This window comes from Phyllostomus hastatus, unplaced genomic scaffold (genome assembly GCF_019186645.2).
Source record: "Phyllostomus hastatus isolate PE091 unplaced genomic scaffold, TTU_PhHast_1.1 phas_contig_17, whole genome shotgun sequence".
Taxonomy (NCBI): domain Eukaryota; kingdom Metazoa; phylum Chordata; class Mammalia; order Chiroptera; family Phyllostomidae; genus Phyllostomus; species Phyllostomus hastatus.
The window spans coordinates 40,238,268-40,258,546 of NW_025333664.1; the positions used below are offsets into that span (position 1 = coordinate 40,238,268).

Sequence of the window (20,279 nt, forward strand, 5' to 3'; positions counted from 1 at the left end):
ATCAGTGAGGCTGAAGACAGGTTTCCCTTTTATCCTAACAGTACTCTTTTGTTCTGCCCTCAAAAACTACCTTATTTTCAAGATAAAACTTAGTAACATATTGACTAACTTATTCCTGTGGATGAGTAATATATTTGCAAATTTAGTAAATTTTCCCAATTAAATTTACAGATAATAAGTATGCTAATTGTCCTTATAGGTAAAAAAACAGTCTTGAAGATACACAGTTCTAGTCCAGTAGCTTGGGCAGTGAACAGAAGGAGAAAAGATAGGCTTGAGAAATATAGGCCAGATTGAAGTAAATATTTTAATTAAGGCAAATATTTTTTGCTTTAGAATGTAATGTATCATCAAATACACTATCCTTGTGCTATTTAAGTTATATTTAGCAAATAGTTTAGTTACCTTGGGTGTTTTTCACATGTGCTAAAGCAGGGGTAAGTTTAATGTATCAGGTGTTATGGGCAGACATTTTCTACTATAGGATGCTAGGAGATATTTATTGGTACACTAGGTAGAAATGACTCCCTTGCCCAGTAAGTTTGGGGAATATGCCAGCATTGTTATTGGAATTGATATATACAGCAGCACATCAAAGACTCTGAGAAGGCAATAAGGGATTTCACTAATAAGGCTTAATTAACCCTTAATTTAGGGTTTCACAAACTTGAATATGGAACATCATTTTTATGGCAGACATTACTATTTTTTAAACAAACCACTACAGAGCTCAACCAGTCTGGGAAACTAGGGCATAACTGAAATTTAACTGATATGTTCTCAGTAAAAAAAGCCTTGTTCAGAAATACGTAGTCACTGTAAATTAGTTTTGAACTAATGTTTTGAAAAGCAGTTAATATAAACGGTCACAAAAGTAGGAACTTTAGAAGTTAAATTAATCCAAGCACATTCAATTCTATAAGGAAGGAACATTTTAGATGAGATCAGGTGTGTTCAGGATGGTATGACCATAGACAGGAATGGACATTTTATTGAGCACTTAACTAATGCATTAGGTCTAGTTGTCATCTAATGTAATCTGCAAAATGAGTTGGCAGAGTATTAGCTCATTTTATGAGTGAAGAAACTGAAAATAAAGGTTGAATTATTTATTACTAAGTGGAGCTGGGATTGGAACTCAAGTTAATGTGACTAAAGACATGAAAGAAAAAGGTTTCAGATGAATGCATAAAATCTTTATGAAAAAGATAGTCATGAGAAAACTACACCTTAAAAGTTCCTGTAGAATGTAACTTGAAAACTTCTAGAAAAAACTCAAAAGCCTGTATTTCCATCTAAAGTAGATGCTAAACATTACCTTACTTAGATTTCCTAATGTACCATGTAGACAAAAAATGTTTGGATTCTGTCAAAAAAAATCAAGCAGTTAAAAAAATTCTTTCACTCAACACCCGCCCCCCCAAACCTAACTAGCCCAGGAGCATTTTAAGAATAATTTCAAAAAGTAGCTGCCAAAGATTTCAATCAGTTCATGACTGGTGAAATATAAAAAAAAAACTTCCAGGAGTCACAAGACTATCAAACTGTTAATTTATAAAAATAAAACCATCAATATGAACAAGAAGATCAAGATTCACTCTCATCCATGTCCTTATCTGGGTCCTGCTCGGCAGCCTCCTTTTCCTGTTGCTGTTTCTTCCAAAGTTTGGCCATGGCCAGGAGTTTGAGGTTCGGCTGGTTGGCAGCATCTTCTGGAAAGATGTAATCATAGTATTCTTCCCAGCCTGCATCAGACTATGGAAAAGTAAAACAATTAAAAGGTAAGCAAACATGTCACTGAAATACATTTCAGTTAAAAGTTGAGGATTTTCCCTGGGAAACCAAGAGTTCAAATTCAACTTATGTTCATTTTACAAAACAGCATCAAAATCTACTACAGAAACAACAAGGGCAAGAGACCTGAAGACTGGAAGTGCATAAATAGCTGTTGGATTGGCGGTGCTACAAGTGTGGCTCAGTGAGAGAAAATCCTGGTGGAAAAAGACTCTAAAAATCTAAGCACATCTTGCAGTCCAAGATTCAAAAATTTTAAAGATTTACTTAAAATTTATCCAATAGTGAAAACTATATATCTGCATTTAATTATTCTGAATCTGTACCCTACCACCTCTACCTCCAGTGGGTCACCAATTCTAAAAGTTCTCTAGTACCAGCTTCCATCACATGTTTTACTTAAACAGCCTCCCAAATTGGTGCTCCGGCAATCCAAGCCCCGAGTCTGCCTTCAGGAGATGCCAATGATGGTTATGTCAATTTGTGCATAAGAGCTTTCTTACAGCCTACAAAACCTCTGGATTAGGTCCTACCTACTAAAAGCTGATTTTCATTTTCCTCCATCTCGACTTCCTGTGTAATGCTCCCAAAATACCACACTTCAAGTAGTTTCTAGAATCAATAAAGAAGCCTTTGCCACCCCTTTCCCCATCTCTACCCTGGGTGGACCATACACTCTGTTTCCACACTTGGTTTCCACAGACTGCAACTGTCTCCTACCCCAGGCTATCTGTTTCCATTCTCAGATTGTACACATGCCATTTAATAGTATAAATTCTAAGTCAGATGGCATTTCTGCTCATTTGACATGAGATGACCAGTTTCAGGGGCTCAGTTCTTACCCCATCATCAGCCTGGACTTTTCTTCTCTTCTTGACTCTCTCTGGCATGAGTTTGTCCACTCTCTCCTTATCTGATGCAGTTCCAAATTCATCTTCAAATCTTCGCCAAGATTCCAGCAGCATAAGTCTCTCTTCTTTTTCTTCACAGTTACGCATGGTTTTGTTAGCTTCTTCATAAATTTGTCTGCATTTAGCCAAACTTCCTTCTTTCCCTGAAGACAACTCAAACTGAGCAAAACTGATCCATACCTTTAAAAAAATTATTATAGAACCAAATTAGCCTAGTCACCCAGAATACAAAAATGTAATAGTAATAACATTAACTTCTTGTTAATAACATCTGAATATATTAATGTGCTAATTTCTTATATTCCATTTATTATATGCTTCAGTACATTAATATTGAAGCAATCTGCTTCTATATCCAATTAAGTATCTGAAATAGTCTTCAAATCATAAGAGTTTAACTTTTTATTCAATCCTATGGTACCCAGTTTATTCACATGCAGTATAAATACTGACCTTGTATAAGCTTAATATTCCAAAGTCCTCTGAGACAAAAGGTTCTCTTTAAAAGCAGGGAAATCACTAAATATTTTTAAAAAACATTTAAAATATAGAACTACAATATTTCTTCACAAATGCTGACTCAAGCAAAATCAAAGATAATCTCTAAAGCACACAATACCTTGACATGTTGTGTCCGTTGAAGCAATCGTCGATAAAGATTGCGTGTTCTTTCGGTTTCTTCCTGCTCAATTTCAAAATCAATATATGATTTCCAGAGCACCTAAGAAAGGTAACGGATCAGCCTTGATATTTAAAATGCAGCATGTCCCTATCCAAAGCCTAGGTTGAACTACTATTTTAACCTAGGAAATCCAGGAACATAGGACTTTGGTGAACAATGAAAGAACAGATGGCATGCAGATAAAATAAATAGTATTTACAAGCTGCCACAAGCTGTGGTGCCCTTTGATTCACTTTTGGATTCTCCTTTGGCATTTTTTCGAAAACTAGATTTATCAAAAAGAGCTGAGAAACTTGCCTAATCTCCCAGGCATTGTCATAATTGTGTCACAACCGAACTTGCAGGGAGAAAACAGGCCTAGATTAGCCAGTATATACTATTTTTACCTCCACTGTAAGTTCTTGATATGTCTGAGTGCAACTCAAAAATTCAGTGAACAGCTGTTTCACCTGCTAGTATGTATATTATAGCCTGTCAAGAGAACAAGGATGAGCAACATGTGGCCTGGACTCCTGGGAACTCAGAGTCTGTGGAGGAGCTGAGGCCAACAGATGGACTTAGTAATATAAAATGCCCTTCCCTAATGCAGGCAGTGGGGCCCAGTGAACCATTAAATGAAAGGAAATAAAAGTGCAAGATAAACAAAATGGCTGAGTGAGTTCAGTGGTTCCTGGTAGATTCAAATTAGTCCCAGCCATAGTTTGGCGCCACCTTGTGGCTCAAGTTTAAATACTGAAGCAATGACGGTTCTGCAAAGGCAGGACTCCCAGTATAGTTGCAGCTGTAATTTCAGGAACATCCTGGTTTGCTTAAAGCCTTTTTTGCTTGCCCAATCTGGAAAAAACTGTAGGATAATCCAGGGATGGGCAATCTCAATCCCATCTCTCTTGATCTCTGGATGGGGTTGCCAGCTGCCTGTTGCTTTGACTATCATCCCCTTTAGCTTTCTGTTTGAGAAAGGAAGAGGGGCAGTCACCCACTCATTACATTTCACTTCAGCCTGGTTTCATAAATGGGTCATTGCTGTGTTCTACTATCCAGTTAGAGGGCTGCTTCCCCTGCCTTTCTAACTCCAAAACAGAAAAGTCCTCATCTAAGTAGAAAAGGCTGGAAGTTAGATCTTTATGCTCTCAAATGCGCATTTAGATGGTCATCTTAAGTAATACAAGAGAAGTGTTCTAAAACTAAATTATATTCAACTCAAAATCCTCACCTCTGGCATGTCTAAGCGTGGCTGGCTGATGGCTAACTCATAGATTGCACGGGCTCTCTCAGTATCACCAAGGATTGTCTCTAATTCTGCAAATTTAATCCAAGAGGTACAATTTTCAGGTCCAAATTCCAGGAACTTTTCATAAAGCTTCCGGCATCTGTCAAATTCTCGAAGCTGTAGCTCCAATTCTATGTAACCTTTAAATAATTTGTTCTTTGGACATTTGCCTATGGAAGTTCCCTAGAAAAGAAAATGACCAACTGCTGTAATACCTTAGTGGGTTCAACTTGGCACAGACATCGTAGACCAGAAATTGTTCTCTGCCGAGCAAGAACTTTGGAGAGTCAACGTGGCAAGCCACCCTTTTCTTTGTGATATATTCTTCATGATGGTTTTTGACAAAAGACCAAAGGAAACATTCTAATCCACTCAGCTGTTGAGAGGGCCTGTGCCTGCTGGTGTCCGTTCAGCAGGAGACAGTGTTCAAGAATTATATTGACAACTATTTTGGATTTTACTTAGTTTCTCAGGATCTCTTAGGGAATATAAATGTCAGATGTACAGTTTCCTAGAAGTAAAATGGTAAAGAATGAACTCTGCTTTGCTGCCTACAGCCAGGGTAAGAGTAACTTATTAGAGGACAACTATTTCATCACTACATCTGATCCTATTAAGAAATTTTAAAACAACTGTTAAAGAGGGAAGTGCATTTAATACAACAAAAATTTTGTACAGGATCAGACTACAAAAGATCAGATCTGATAGTCTGGTAACTGGTAGCTAGAAAGTTTCCAATGTTAAAAATATAGGGTCTGGCACAAATAACTCCCCCTTTTATTACAAAATCTTTTATTGCAAACTCATTAAGTATGTAATTTTGTAACATAATATCTCACTCAAGTACATTTTAGGTGAAATGTTCAAAATAAAACTGTAAGTTCTTACACCCATATTGTTACCCTACCAACCACATTTAAGCAGGCCTTACATCTGTTGGATCCTGTACAATAATTAAGCATTATTACCCAATCTTTCTTCAAAGGCCATGGCATCTGTGTTTAAAGGCATATTTCTGTTGCTTTGTTATTAGGAACTATAGTACTTGTAAGCACTAAGATTTTAATTTCCTTTTCATAGAACTTAGTCATGCATCTTGATCCTTTGCTTACCAATGCTCTTCTGGCAAATGGTAAATTCTTCTGTCTTATTTCAAATTGTGCGTATAGTAACCACATTTTGGCAAACGTGAACTGGAAAACAAAAGCACAACAACATCTAGCTTAAGATGTAGCTTAAATCATTTAAATTTAATTAAGTTAAATTTAAATTAACAAAAGGTCATAGGCAATTAGATTTCACTAAAACTTCTGTGCTAGGACAGATACATTTTCTTTTGAAAAGCAAGGATGCCAATATTTCTTTCACAAATTACAAAACAAACAAAAACCAGAACATTAATCTGGGTACTACATAGTATTACATGACCCTGGGTATGCCTGTGAGTCAGGAGAACATGCCACCTCTATTCTAGACAGTAACTCATTCACCATCTCTATTTGTTTCTTGTGCTGAGCAATATGGTAGAGATAACGTCCCAACCATTTCCAGAATACACATGTATTCACTGTTGCATGCATATATCCACTCAGGTGCCAACACTTCTTCATTGTTTCTCACATGCAGTGTACTCTTTGAATGTGCATCTTCCTCCACCCACTCAGTCTATTCCAATTACCCATCCTCCGCTGAATTTCTACTATATTATCCATTTGTAATAGGTCGTCCTCTCAACTAGACTATAAGCTATTTTCAGAGGCAAAGAACATATCTCATTCTTATTTATGTTTTCCATGGCACCTACCACTAGGTAATAGTCAATAAATATTTTTTCACTGAATTACTTCAAAAGTAACAGAAGCTAGGTTTTGACTTTTGGAACAGAACACTTAAAGCAAATGTACCTTTTTATGAGGAATTAGTTCCAAAGAGGCTTGATACACCTGTCTTGTCCTCTCAGGATCCTGTATTAGGGTAAGAAATTTTCACAAAATATTGAAGTCTGTTGCTAATACTAATTTTATTAGTTACTTATTTTACTAATACTAGTAAAACATGTGCACCCCCAAAACTGAGTATGTTTTCACAAGTTGCTATTTTCAAATCTTGATTCCATTTCTAGTCAAAAGTGTGAACTACCTCTGGCCATCAAACTTTGGTTTAAGAACCATCAACAATATAGCCATCGATAGCCAATATAGCTTCTCTGTTGAAAGGCTTTTTTGCCTGATAGCAGAAAGAAACAAAAATGCTTTATGGTCTCAGATTAACAGCAGAAACTTAATCTTTGTCTTTAAACTAATACATCACCAATTTCTGAAAATCCCACTTGATCTTTAGTAAAAGCAAGGATGTGCAATCTCGCCAGTATCCCTATTTATGAGAAAACTCAGGAAACTACGTACAATTAAGACTACTGGCTCGTTCATTGTTCTGTTTCAAGTTCCAAGTGATAATCTTGTTGTGCCTCAAGGTTTAAAAAACAAAATACAACAAAAAACCTCACCTGAGCTCAAAACAGAGATTTTAAAATGTTACAGAGAGAATATATTAACTATATGACAAATGGAAGCCTGTAAGAATCTAAAATTCAATTCCTGTTTCAAGGATTATAAATATCAGTTACTACCCACGACAGCGAGCTTTAAGCACAGGGGTGAGGAATTCATTAATAGTTGCCAGGTAATTCCACTTTTTTACCTTTGCTTCCAGTTCTTCGTAGAGTGCATAGTTGATCCAAAGGTAGATGTAGCGCTTCCAATGTCTCTTCTCCTGAATGGGTGGAACATTGGCAATAGCTCTTTCATAGACTTCTCGTACAGTGTCTGCTTCTGCATCACTTTCCACCAAGCGCAAGTAATCAAACCATGCATCATAATTGTGTGGATTAGCCTACAAAGACAATACATTTAATGAATATAAACAAAAGCAAGAGCTACACTTGCTGGACTGTGAGCTGAAAGAAGGCACCAGAATGACTTTCTATATTTTAGCAATGTTTTCTCTAGATTTTACATATCATATTTAAAAAAATATCATTCCTGAGATTTTATAAATAGAAATGAATAAGGAATATAGTGGTCCCCCTTATCTGTGGGGGATATGACCCAGGACCCCCAGTGGATGCTCAAAACCATAAGATAGTACTGTGTGTGTGTGTACTAACATACACACACACATACACACACAATTTTTTCCTATGCATACATATCTATGATAAAACTTAAAAGTACTCTTGCACTTTAAGGCAATCATTAAGTAAAATAAGGATTACTTGAACACAAGTACTATGATACTGTGATAGTTGATCTGATAATCAAGACGCTTACTAAGTGACTAACAGGTGGGTAGTGTACAGTGTGGAGATGCTGAACTATGGGATTATTCCTATTCCAAGCAGAATAGAGTGGGATGGCTTGAGAGTTCATCATGCTATGCAAAATAGTGAGCAATTTAAAACTTGTCAATTATTTCTGGAATTTTTCACTTAATATTTTTGGACCACGGTTGATGGTAGGTAATTAAAACAGTGGAACACAACACCTCAGAAAGGAGGTGGGGACTACTGTATAGAGGACAGATTATTAGCCAGGTGTCCCACAGCAAGGCCCCTTGCATAACCACTCCCAAGATAATTATTCAATAATTAGAGGCCTAATTTTATAAATGTATTTTTACATATGACTACATGCCATTATATGTAGATTTAAACTTATAATAGAATTAAACCATGCTCACAACTGTGAAACCTAACATTTCAATTAATGACAATTTATCTAGAAAATATCTTGCTGACCTCATTTAACACTAGAGGTAAGTCATTTTGTAGATATCTTGAAAATGCTACCATCTTTAAATTCAAATCAAAACAGTATATTACATGTAAAGAAATGAGAATGGAACCATGTCTATAATATATCTTTCATTCACACAGTTAATAAAAGGTAATGTATAAAAACTGGTTTTGGGGAACAATCCCTGACTCTCCCACCTTCTTTAAAAATAAGCTCAAATGGATTCCAGATTATTTAGCTTAACTGCTATAGCACACAATCAGCAAAGTGATTTTCTACATGTGAATAGTAAGTTCGAATGTTGTTTGCTTCCTTTTCCTTTCAGCCTCAATTATTCCAACCTGTCTGGAATGGTTGCCCATTTATTGCAGACACATTATCAAGAGTGTAATTAATCACTGGTAGCCCTAGCTTGCTATTATTCATTTTATTGTAGCTAGTATTGGCTGGCACAACTTACTTACTTGTAGAATTTGGCATATACACCAGCACTCACCTTCACTTCTTCTTCGTACTGGAACCTCCGTTTGCTCACAATGATGTCTTCAATACCCCGTCTATCTCCAAACTTCTTCTCAAAGATGGTATAATTTTTAAAGAGGTCTTGGGCTTCTTGTTTTGAAATTCTATCCAGGGCATACTTGTAGATCACTCGTACCCTTTCAAACTAAAAGCAGACAAGATGATTTTATCTGCCATATATGACGTTTTCATTCTAGTCATGACTATGAAAGTAGTTACGACAAAAAAATGTTACTTGTAAGTTAGATTTTGAAGTCTCAAAATGCCCAAAATGAGATGATCCTTCTCCCTTTGATGAGGTTTTTCAGTTAGGAAGGACTGACATTCCTTTGAGCTCCACAGTTAATGCTCTCTACCTAAAACTTCTAAATGGATGTCTGTGTATCACAGACTAAAAGGCCCCAAACTGAGCTCCTGTTTCTTCCCACCAAACTCAAGTCTTTCCCAGTCTTCCCCATCTTTCTTTAAAAAAATTATATGTATTTTTAAAGATTTTATTTATTTATTTTTAGAGAGAGGGGGAGGGAGGGAGAAAGAGAAGGAGAGAAACACTGATTAGTCACCTCTTGCAAGTGCCCCAACTGGGGACTGAACCCATAATCCAGGCATGTGTCTTGACTGGGAATCAAACAGGTGACTTTTTCACCTTGTGGGGCAATGCCCAACCAACTGAGACACACTGGTCAGGGCAGTCTTCCCAAACATGATTAAACAATACCTACTGGCACACACTTGCTCAAGCTAAAATTCTCTGAAGCCCTCCCTGATTCCTCTCCTTTCATTCCCCAAATTCACTGCTTCATCAAGCCCTGCCATTTCTAACTCCTCAACACAGCCCTTCGCTTCTCCCTGTCCCCCAGCCAACCTACCTCCACTTCTTCCCTGTACCATTTCAAGTCTCCTCTCTTCCACCTCTGCTACCCTCCCCCTAATACAATCTCCATAAATTAGCTACAGGCTCTCCTTACAATATAAATTATATTCTACCAAGGCTTTCTCCTGCTAAAACACTTCAATATTTCCCACTGCCCTTAGAATAGAATCTGAACTCCCTTCTATGGCCTGCGTAAGACCCTGCTTTCAGACCTTAGCCTACTTCTCTTAATTCTGCATTATTTGAGCTACTTTAAGGGATTATTTTCCATGTATACTATGGAAGAAAAGAACTGACAGATGGGACAATATGTTTTCATTTCAAATTCTATTTTCTGTTCTGAAGGCTCTGGGTGTTTTGTTTCCTAGGTTTATTATCTGTAAAGCCCTTTAATCAGGATACCTAGTGACTCAGTTTATAGATAATACTCTCACTCCAGATATAAAGGGTTACTTTTCAAGCAAAGCACAATAAAATTAAGACAGCTGTGATACAATCTATAATCACTCAGCTCCCAATTTGCAACAAATGTATGCTGTTTTCGTTGAGAAATGATGTTTTTGTATTTTGAAAACATTTTTGCCAACGATAAGTGAATAAGAAAATGGAAATGAACTTGATGTGCACAAGAAGTAATCTTTTCTAAGCTGTTTTGCAACGTAACTGAGTGAAGTTTACTTACTTCTTTCTGATTTTCTTCAAATTTGGCAAAGGCGACATAAAGGTGTTCATCCATATGTTCATCTCCAAAGAATTCGACAGCTCTCTCGTACACTTTACGTGCATGGGCAGAATAGCCATGTTTTTCTTCAAAGCGGGCATACTTGATCCAGTTCTTAACATCAGGGTGAACAAGTACAAGTGCAGGGGAATTAAAGAAATAACAGCAAGACATTGTGGCTGGTGCAGCCACTGTGGAAAGCAGTGGAGAGATACCTTAAAAAATTAAGGATCTGCCTTTTGACCCAGTGACCCCACTTCTGGGAATATATCTGAAGGAACCCAAAACACTAATTCAAAAGAACATAAGCACCCCTATGTTCATTCAGTGTTATTTATAATCACCAAGATATGGAAGCAGCCCAAGTGTCCATCAATAGATGAGTGGATAAAATAACTATGGGGCATTTACACAATGGAATACTTCTTGGCCATAAAAAAGAAAACTTTACCCTTTGCAAACACCATGGATGGACCTGGAAAACATTATGCAAAGTGAAATAAGCCAATCAGAGAAAGACAAGTACCGTATGATTTCACTCATATGTGGAATCTAATGAACAAACTGAACTAAAAAGCAAAACAGACAGACTCATAGATGGAGAGCAGATGACAGCTAGTTGGTGGGGGATTAGAAGGTGGAGGGATTGAGCAAAAAAGGAAAATGGACTCGTGGACAACACTGTGGTGATTGCTAGGGGGAGGGGGTTATAAAAGGACTAAATGGTAATGGGAAAAATAAAATAAAGATTGAAATTACAAAATGTGGCTTAAAAAGACAAACAAAAAACCACAACAACACAGGCTACAACTATAAGGGTGATAAACCATGTACAAAGATGGAGAACCACTAATCTGTCACCTTCATGAGGAGCTGTGTCTTCCTCCAAGTGCTTATTCAATATTTTAGTAGTGGTACAAATAGGACTTTGGAGACCCTGGTTACTGGTAATGTGATCTAGACAAGTCACTTAACTTCTCTAAGCCTCAGCTCTATCACCTATAAACAGTGAAAAATAAAGCCTACCTCACTGGATGATTGCTGTCCTTAAATGGAAAAATGTATGTAAAGCTCTTAGCAGTTTCTGGCCAAAGAATGTGCTCAATACATAGCAACTATTATACTAAATGCTCAATAGCACTAGTATTTGATGATTAAGAAAAAACAAGTCACAAAAAGAAACTACTAACTAGAGCCAAAATAAAAAGTTTTGAATTACCATTTCTTTCTTTTTTAATGTTTTTTAAAAAAATTGTTGTTCAGGTACCATTTTATTTCTTAACAGGGTATACCTATCTATTTTTAGATAGGTTAAGATTTCACCTTCCTTGAGGAAGGTAGATTACTCAAGGAAGGTAGATTTATATGACTAATTTCCATTAGTAATATATTCAAATATGGCAATAATTTTAAATTATTAAAATTAGTAGCAGCTTTGAAGCTGCTACTGGATTCAAATCCTATCTTCACCACTACTTGAGAGACACTGGTCAAGCAATTAATACTTAATCTCTCAGGCCTCAGTTTTCACATTTGTAGAATGGAATAGTTCCTGTATCACAGGGTTGTCATGAGGATTAACTAACAATATTTGTAAAGTGCTTAGAAAAAATAACAATGCCTGACACATAACAAGGGCTATAAAAGCTTTTCTTAAACTAATAATATTAACATGAATAGAGAATTAAGATCTTAAAATTGCATAATAAAGTTGATTTGTATCATTTGTGTTAGTTACATCCTACGAAGTTACTGTGTTCCTAGGGAAAATATGTAGGTATATACATATCTCATATAGATTATATATAATCTTAAATCCTAAAAACAACTAACCCTTAGATTCTATTTTTATTTCATAAAGAGGAAGCAAGTTTCAGAAGTATCAAGTGACTTGTCAAAGGCTGCCCACAAACCAGAGCCAGAGAAGGGATTCAAATACGTCCAACTGGCCTCAAAGCCAAAGCTTCTTGCAGTACACAGCTCTGTCTTATCATGTCTTCAATCTCTATCCTTTGATCACTTCTGTATGAGAGCAGACAAGAAGGTATATTGTCACCTCAGCTGGGACCGTATGTCTTGGGTGACTCAAATTTTTCATCACTCTGTGTTTGTTTGCATATGAAAGTGCCACAAATACTGATTTTGGGGCTATAAATAAATTTCAGCAAGTGAGAGAATTCACAAATATGGAAACACTGAATAATGATGACAGAATACTGTAGTTGTTAAGACTGCACTCAACATGTGGTCATCTAATCTCTACAACCAGCCCACAGTAGAAATCTTTATTCTCATTTTAAAGATGAGGACATTGAGCCTCAAAGGAATTAAATGACTCATTGGGATACCATGGTTAGTAAAGAGTAAATCTCTGAATGAACTCCAGTAATGGTGCTAAAGACCGAATTAAACCTTAGAAAAACAGAACTGGCTATAGCAGTCTCAGCCTTCTTAACATGTCATTTTCCACAAGGAACCACAGCATACTGTCAAAATATAAATGAATCCAAAATCTTACTGGAAAAGACTCAAACAATCACCCAGACCACAAACCTTTTTCCTGACCAACCTAAGTCTCTAGAAAGTACACATGTAGCTTACAAAGCAAATGAAATTTGCATTCCTGACTTCTGGGCCAACATTAATGACGTGTCTTGACCATGACTGCATCTCCATGGGAGGAGCAGAACCTGGGCCAATAATGGCATCACTCAGACTTCATCCAAAGGATATATCGTTCATAAATGGTGCGGCCCCGATCCACCTCTTTGTATCGCAGCTCAAAGTTGATGTAGGAGTGCCAGGCTTGCTCCTCAGGCTGCCATTCCATCCAGCGCTCAAACACCTGCCGGGCACCAGCAATATTTCCCAGCATCTCCTCCATGTACGTGTATTTGTACCTTTAACAAAATCATCCAAAAACATCTGTCACTGTCAAAATGACTCAGGTGGCTGAACAGATAAAAAAAACAAGACCTATACATATGCTCTCTACAACAGACTCCCTTCAAAAGACACACACAGACTATAAGTAAAGGGATGGAAAAAGATGTTTCATAAAAATGGAAACAAAAAAACAAAAACTGGGGTAGCAATATTTATACCAGACCAAACAGATTTTAAAACAAAGGCTCTATAACAAGAGACAAAGAAGGACCCAGCAATTCTACTTCTAGGTATTTATCTGAAGAAATCTAAAATACTAATTTGAAAAGACATGAATCCATATGTTTATTGAAGCATTATTTACAATAGTCAAGATATGGAAGCAGCTAAGTATCTATCAGTAGATGAATAGATAAAGAAGATGTGGTACATATAACAATGGAATATTACTCAGTTATAAAAAAAAAGAATGAAAGCTTGCCATTTGCAACATGGATGAACTTAGAGGGTATTGTGCAGAGTAAAATAAGTCAGATGGAGAAAGACAAATACTAGGTAATTTCATTTATATGCAGAATCTGAAGAACAAAATAAACAAAATACAAACAGACTCATAGATACAGAGTACATTCTGACAGTTCACAGAGGACAGGGAGGTTGGGGGCCTGGGTGTAAAAGGAGAAGGGATTAAAAAGTACATATTGATAGTTACAAAATAGTAGGGGGAAGTACAGTACAGAAGATACAGTTAATAAAGTTGCAATAATCTTGTATGGTGCCAGGTGGATACTAGATTTATTAGGGTGATCATTTGTAAGTTACATAAAGGCCTAATTACTGGGGCATATACCTGCAACTAATATAATATTTTATGTCAACTATAACTGAAAAATAAAAAATTATTTTAAAAAACGACTTAGGGAAAAAAATGTTCTTCAGTGATTTCTAGTTCTAATTGTTAAATGTGAAGATTTAAGACATTCTCTTCCCTAAAGGTTAAATCAAACATGTTTTCTTATTAAAATATAAGTCTGTAAAGGATGAATTGCTAGAAAAAATATATCTTATTTTTAGTATATTTTATTGAGTATAGCTGTTGCATTTTTTTATTCCCTTTATTCCCCTCTGCCCTGCACCCCTCTTCCCTCCAGCATACCTCCCCCAAGTTCATGTCCATGGGTAGTATATATAATTTCTTTGGCTTCTCCATTTCCTATACTATCTTAATCTCTCCCTGTCTATATTATACCTACCATTTATGCTTACTCCCTGTACTTTTACCCCCATTCTCCCCTCTCCCTGTACCTGCTGATAACCCTCCATGTGATCTCCTTTTCTGTGATTCTTTTCCTTTTCTAGTTGTTTGCTTAGTTCATTTTTGTTTTTGTTTTTTTAGGTTTGGTTGTTGATAGTTGTGACTTTGTTGTCATTTTACTGTTCATATTCTTGGTCTTCTTTTTCTTAGATAGGTCCCTTTAACATTCATATAATAAGGGCTTGATGATGACAAACTCCTTTAACTTGACCTTATCTGGGAAGCACTTTAGCTGCCCTTCCATTCTAAATGATAGTTTTGTTGGATAGAGTTATCTTGGATGTAGGTCCTTGCCTTTCATGACTTCAAATACTTATTTCCAGCCCCTTCTTGCCTATAAGGTTTCTTTTGAGAAATCAGCCGACAATCTTATGGGCACTCCTTTGTAGTTTTATCTCCTTTTGTCTTGCTGCTTTTAGGATTCTCTCCTTATCTTTAATCTTGGGTAGTTTAATGATAATGTGCCTTGGTGTGTTCTTCCTTGTGTCCAATTTCCTTGGGACTCTCTGGGCTTCCTGGAAGTCTTTTTCCTTCGCCAGATTGGGGAAGTTTTCCTTCATTATTTTTTCAAATAAATTGTCCATTTCTTGCTCTTCCTATTCTCCTTCCAGCACCCCCGTGATTCTGATGTTGGAACACTTAAAGTTGTCCCAGAGGTTCCTAAGTGTCTGCACATTTTTTTGAATTCTTTTTCTTCATTTTGTCCTAGTTGAATGTTTATTTCTTCCTTTTGTTCCAAATTGTTGATTTGAGTCCCAGTTTCCTTCCCTTCACTGCGAGTTCCTGTATAGTTTTCTTTATTTCACTCTGTATAGCCTTCATTTCTTCCTTTATTTTGGAAGCCATATACAATCATCTATGAGCATCCGGATGACCAGTGTTTTGGAATCTGCATCTGATAGGTTGGCCATCTTCTTGTCACTTAGTTCTTTTTCTGGAGTTTTGATCTGTTCTTCCATTAGGGCTGTATTTCTTTGTTTCAGTGCACCTGTTAACATTTTACATGGCAGAGCTTTAAGTATTCACCAGGGCAGTGCCTTATGTATTCTCCTGGGCAGCACAACCCACTTTGCTGCATTGTTGCACAGTCAGGATGAATGTTTCTGCTTTAACTCCTTGGTTGTCGGGCTTTCATACTGTATGATTTACTGGCAATTCTAGTTGTTTTTTCTATTTTAATTGGTTGTTATCTTTCTTTTGGTTGTGCAAGGACGTGAAGCATATCTACGTACCCCTCCATCATTGCCAGAAGCTTAATTAAAGACAATATAGCTTATATATAGCCTGTCCTTTTCTGTATCACCATGAAAATGGCCTTAGGTCCCAATCCTGGCTCTTCCTATTTTCTTAAAAATTGCTTAATTCAACAAGAACTTTCTTATGCATTAAAGATTGTAATCAAAATTTAGTTTTGACTACACAGCTATTAGACATTGGTTATGACTTAATAGACTACAGGACATTCAAAAGCACTTATACATACATATATGTATAAAATCAAATACATCTGTATGATTACATTATGTAAACAAAATAAATACACAAATACGGCACCCTTCTGGTCTACAAAAAAACATTTCATTAGATCAGAAACTCACCAAAATTGGTTGACTCGAGGCAGAGTTGTTATGGCTCGGTCCCAGATATTTCGGGCATGATTGACCTGGCGATTCTTCATTTCCATTTCCGCATATTTCAGCCAGAGTGTAATATTTCGATAGTCCACATCTAAAGCACGTTCATATATGGATCGAGCCCTTAAGAAGCAAGATTTGGAGGGCATTAAAAGCAGTACACACAACACACATAGCAACTATTTCAAATCATCTGTAGTGCCCTGCTATTTTATCAGGGGTCCACCAAGAGACAGGTTCTGGGCATAAAAAGTGAAAAGATATAATGCTATTCTCAGGAACCTTAAAAAGACACAGAAAGATGGACATGCAAGTAATTACAATACACTGTAATAAATATTATAGTCAAGATCTGTACAGGGAAGCAGAAGAAAAGAAATAAAAATGTGTAGTGGAAAAGGCTAAGCAGTAGCCTAACTCCAGAACTGAGAACAAATCTGGAACTTGAGCAAAGTGTCAGAGGCCACAGTAGGTGAGTGGGTAATCATTCCAGGTAGAGAGAAAAGTCAAGTGTTACAGTAAGAAGATGTGTTCACGAAACGGCAAGTATGTAGCACGTAGCACAGTGGGGGCAGGGGACATGCTGAGAGAGTGCAGAAACACTAAACAATAGAAAGGGCCAGGTTGTGATTTTAACTGGCCACTGTCTCAGTAAAAGATTTTTTTATTAAAAAAAAATAGAGAAAGCAGATGAAATTGCGCATTTGTGGCTGTAGAGAGTGTACTAGTGGTAAGACTCACTTATAGAGCTTCATACTCTGCTACCCCCAGGACTAGCCTACCACAGTGCGACTGAGGCTCCTCCAAGGAACCCCAGGGCTCTCTGGAACAAACTTTGAAAGTTACTAACAGAGACACAATCTTTTACTTGTGCTTTAACTTTTTTCTTTTCTTTTCTTTTCTTTTTTTGGATCTGTTAACTTATGACATCTTTATGTATAAATTTACATGATCAGCAATTTTACCTTTGAATCTCCTTTAAACTCTCTTCCCATTGTGCATATTTTATCCAGTTACTAATCACAGTCCTGTTTTTTCTTATGTTATCTTCAAAAGTCTGAGAAGGCAAAAAGGTTCAAATTAAAGAAAAAAATTATTAAAAATGATATCATCCTTTGTCTATTAATCCTGTACTAAAAAGGTTCTTACTCATTTTGTTCTTATTTAAGAGAAATTATATCCTGGAATCCTTCAGAAATAAGAAACCCACAACAGGAGACAATTACAGCATAAAGTCTCACATGCAAGCAAGAGGAAAACTTTAGATACAAAGAATTATTAGCAGATTTGTTGATATTTTATTGCTCAATACAACTCATGATACTGTAATATGCTCTGCTTGGGCCTAATAAGAAAATGTTTTTGACTAAGTCTTTTTGGTAATGTAACAGAAGTTCATACATAATTCATTAAGAATAACTGATAAGTAGATATGACAGAATTAATGGTTTAAAAATAATCCCACATTCTAGAGTGAGATGGTCAGATCAAATTCCCGGTCCTCTTTCCCACATCTTAACTCTTAACACAGGAGGTGGAACGGAGATAAGAAGCACAGAACACAGTGCAAAGTCCACCCTTCCTCCAGCTGTCAGTTGTTCCACCTGTTAAACTCCTACTCATCTTTGAGCACCAACAATTATGTCTCTGGAGTACTTTATTTCTTTACACTCTGAAACAGACAACTCATGGCATATTTCATAATGTTCAGAAAGTAGTTTTCTGATAACCAGAAATTATATTATTTATGTGGATAAAAACACTAACCTCATCTTAGAGTCTGTCAACAATGAGGAACTTTTGAAACTCTGACCTAGAAATCCTTAATAATATTAACATGCTGAAAGACATCACATTGACTGACCTTCCTTTTCCTTAGTTTATAATCATTTAATTCTTCTTCATCTGTGATCTTCTGTTGAGGTGGAGGTGGAAGAAGCTCAAGTTCTCTCTCTTTAGCTTCTCTTAAAAGTTGTTCAGCAGTTATCTGTACCTCAGCGGGGGCTTTGTTTTTTACCTTTTATGACAAGACATGTTTATTTTTAGTAGATGCTCTTCACACAAAGTTTAAGAAACAAAGATTTTTAGGATGCACACTTTGTTACAAGATGCCTTCTTTGTACAACATGTTCCCATTTCTCTGAGCAACTAAATAGCAAAAAATATGTTTCCTATCCTATGCCTGATATCTATTAACAAGCTATAGGTAAAAGTTGCAAGAGAAAAGGTAGCAAAAATAGCAATTTTTCCCTTTTATATTAGTAAAATAAAAAACTTTGAGGCTGCCTAGGTAAAACTCTCACCTGAGGTTTTGTTTATCAAGATATAAACCATTATCTTAGCTAGCATTACAATCTCTATTTACAGAATTCTTCAACTTAGGTTCCAGGTGGATGATAATGCCCTAAGTGGGTAACTGCATTTGGTTTTTCATGGCATTTGAAGTCAAAGACAATATTCGGTTAAGTTGCCATCATCACACTATAAGATTCTTGAGGTCTCAAACCTGTGCAGTCCAACATAGTAGCCATGAGCCACATGTTCAAATTGAGATGGGCTGTAAGTGTAAAATACACAGTGGATTTTGAAGACTGTGTATAAAAAAAAGAATAAAATACCTAATTATTGCTTTACATTGATTATATGTTGAAATGACAATAGCTTGGATACACCAAGTTATTAAATAAAATATATAGTTAAAATTAATGTCACCTGTTTTGATGTTTTAATGTAGTAGCTATGAGAAAACTTAAATTACATATATGGTTCACATTATTTCTTCTGCACCAGTGCTGCCCAATAAAAGTTTATGGAATGGAATTCTAAGAAATACTAGCTATTTAGTGCTGTGAAATGATGATGATAATAATAGCTCATACCTAGTGAGTATTAAGTACCAGACTTTGTGCTATATGCCTTATAGGCTTATCTCTGGCAGTTATCTAAATAAATACGTAAAGAACAGGCTCAAGAGAGTCATCTGGGATGGAGAAACAGACTGGAAGAATATCTATCTGTAAAGGCTTAGGACAAAGCCTGCTACATATTAAATACCTGGTAACTATCATCCACCGATAGGAATACCAGACATCAAATTTATCGTTTAATTAACTTACATCACTACACAACTGTTGTCATCTGCTGTCATTCTTTCCAACTTTCAGGTGGGCTAATCCCTACTCAGCCTTCAAGTCTCAGTTTAAATGTCACTTCCTCGGCAAGTCTATTTCGGACACCTCATACAATCTACTATTCAAGGGCACATTCTACTTTGCCTCAGTAGCATTTGGCAAGTTTCTGTTGTACACTTTTATCTTATTTGTGTACTGCTCCTCGCAAACATTACCGTGCAGCTCTGCAGCGTCTAGCGTCCAGCCTGGCTCAGTTATCTATGCTGAATGACCCCTCTCCTCCTCCCGCCCGCAAAAACACCTTACTACAACGAAGGCCACACCAACGCCGGCTGTACTCCGGAGTGACAAGAGCCTGTATCCCAATACCAGTTATCCCTTCTGCTCCTCATCATCCTCCGCCCCGCGGGAAGTGGGCCTGGCGCTCACTCACCCACCCCACGTACCAAGGAGCCTGGCGTAATCCCCTCTCCCGAGGCCCTTCTCAGAAGGGCTCTCGCTATCCTCTACCTTGGCCACTTTGGGTATTCTCTGCTTCCCGGCCGCAGTGGAGGCTGCCATTGCTGCAGCAGAAGACTCCCAGCGAACTCCGAACCCCCAAAATTGGCCGGACAGCTCGCCCACAACTCTAAGCTTTCAGTCAGCGGGATCCCGGAACCGGAAGCCAAGTGACTTTGACCTCACGCACGCGCTGTGACCCAGGGAACACCGTTTCTGTGGTAACTTGGCTGTGCGTCCTAAGAGT

At 37.0% G+C, this 20,279-nt stretch overlaps 1 protein-coding gene across 1 annotated transcript; it reads right to left on the reverse strand.

The window, feature by feature from the left end:
• Positions 1-1,094: 1,094 nt before the first annotated feature.
• On the reverse strand, positions 1,095-20,186 carry CRNKL1 (crooked neck pre-mRNA splicing factor 1). The gene is made up of 14 exons (XM_045833353.1): positions 20,045-20,186; positions 18,268-18,420; positions 17,369-17,460; positions 16,368-16,526; positions 13,302-13,468; positions 10,530-10,708; positions 8,948-9,118; positions 7,358-7,549; positions 6,562-6,621; positions 5,770-5,850; positions 4,601-4,840; positions 3,325-3,426; positions 2,637-2,885; positions 1,095-1,755 (listed from the first exon to the last, which is right to left on the reverse strand). Exons 1-14 carry the CDS (start codon positions 20,093-20,095, stop codon positions 1,588-1,590), a joined length of 2,064 nt encoding a protein of 687 aa, XP_045689309.1. The 5' UTR covers positions 20,096-20,186; the 3' UTR covers positions 1,095-1,587.
• Positions 20,187-20,279: the final 93 nt, after the last annotated feature.

Coding starts and splice junctions, on each gene's coding strand:
- CRNKL1 (XM_045833353.1), bottom strand. CDS start 20,095: ATGGCAGCCTCCACTGCGGCCGGGAAGCAGAGAATACCCAAAGTGGCC. Junction 6,622..7,357: donor ACGAAGAACTGGAAGCAAAG/GTAAAAAAGTGG, acceptor ACCCTAATACAG/GATCCTGAGAGGACAAGACA. Junction 5,851..6,561: donor AACTAATTCCTCATAAAAAG/GTACATTTGCTT, acceptor TTTGTTTTCCAG/TTCACGTTTGCCAAAATGTG.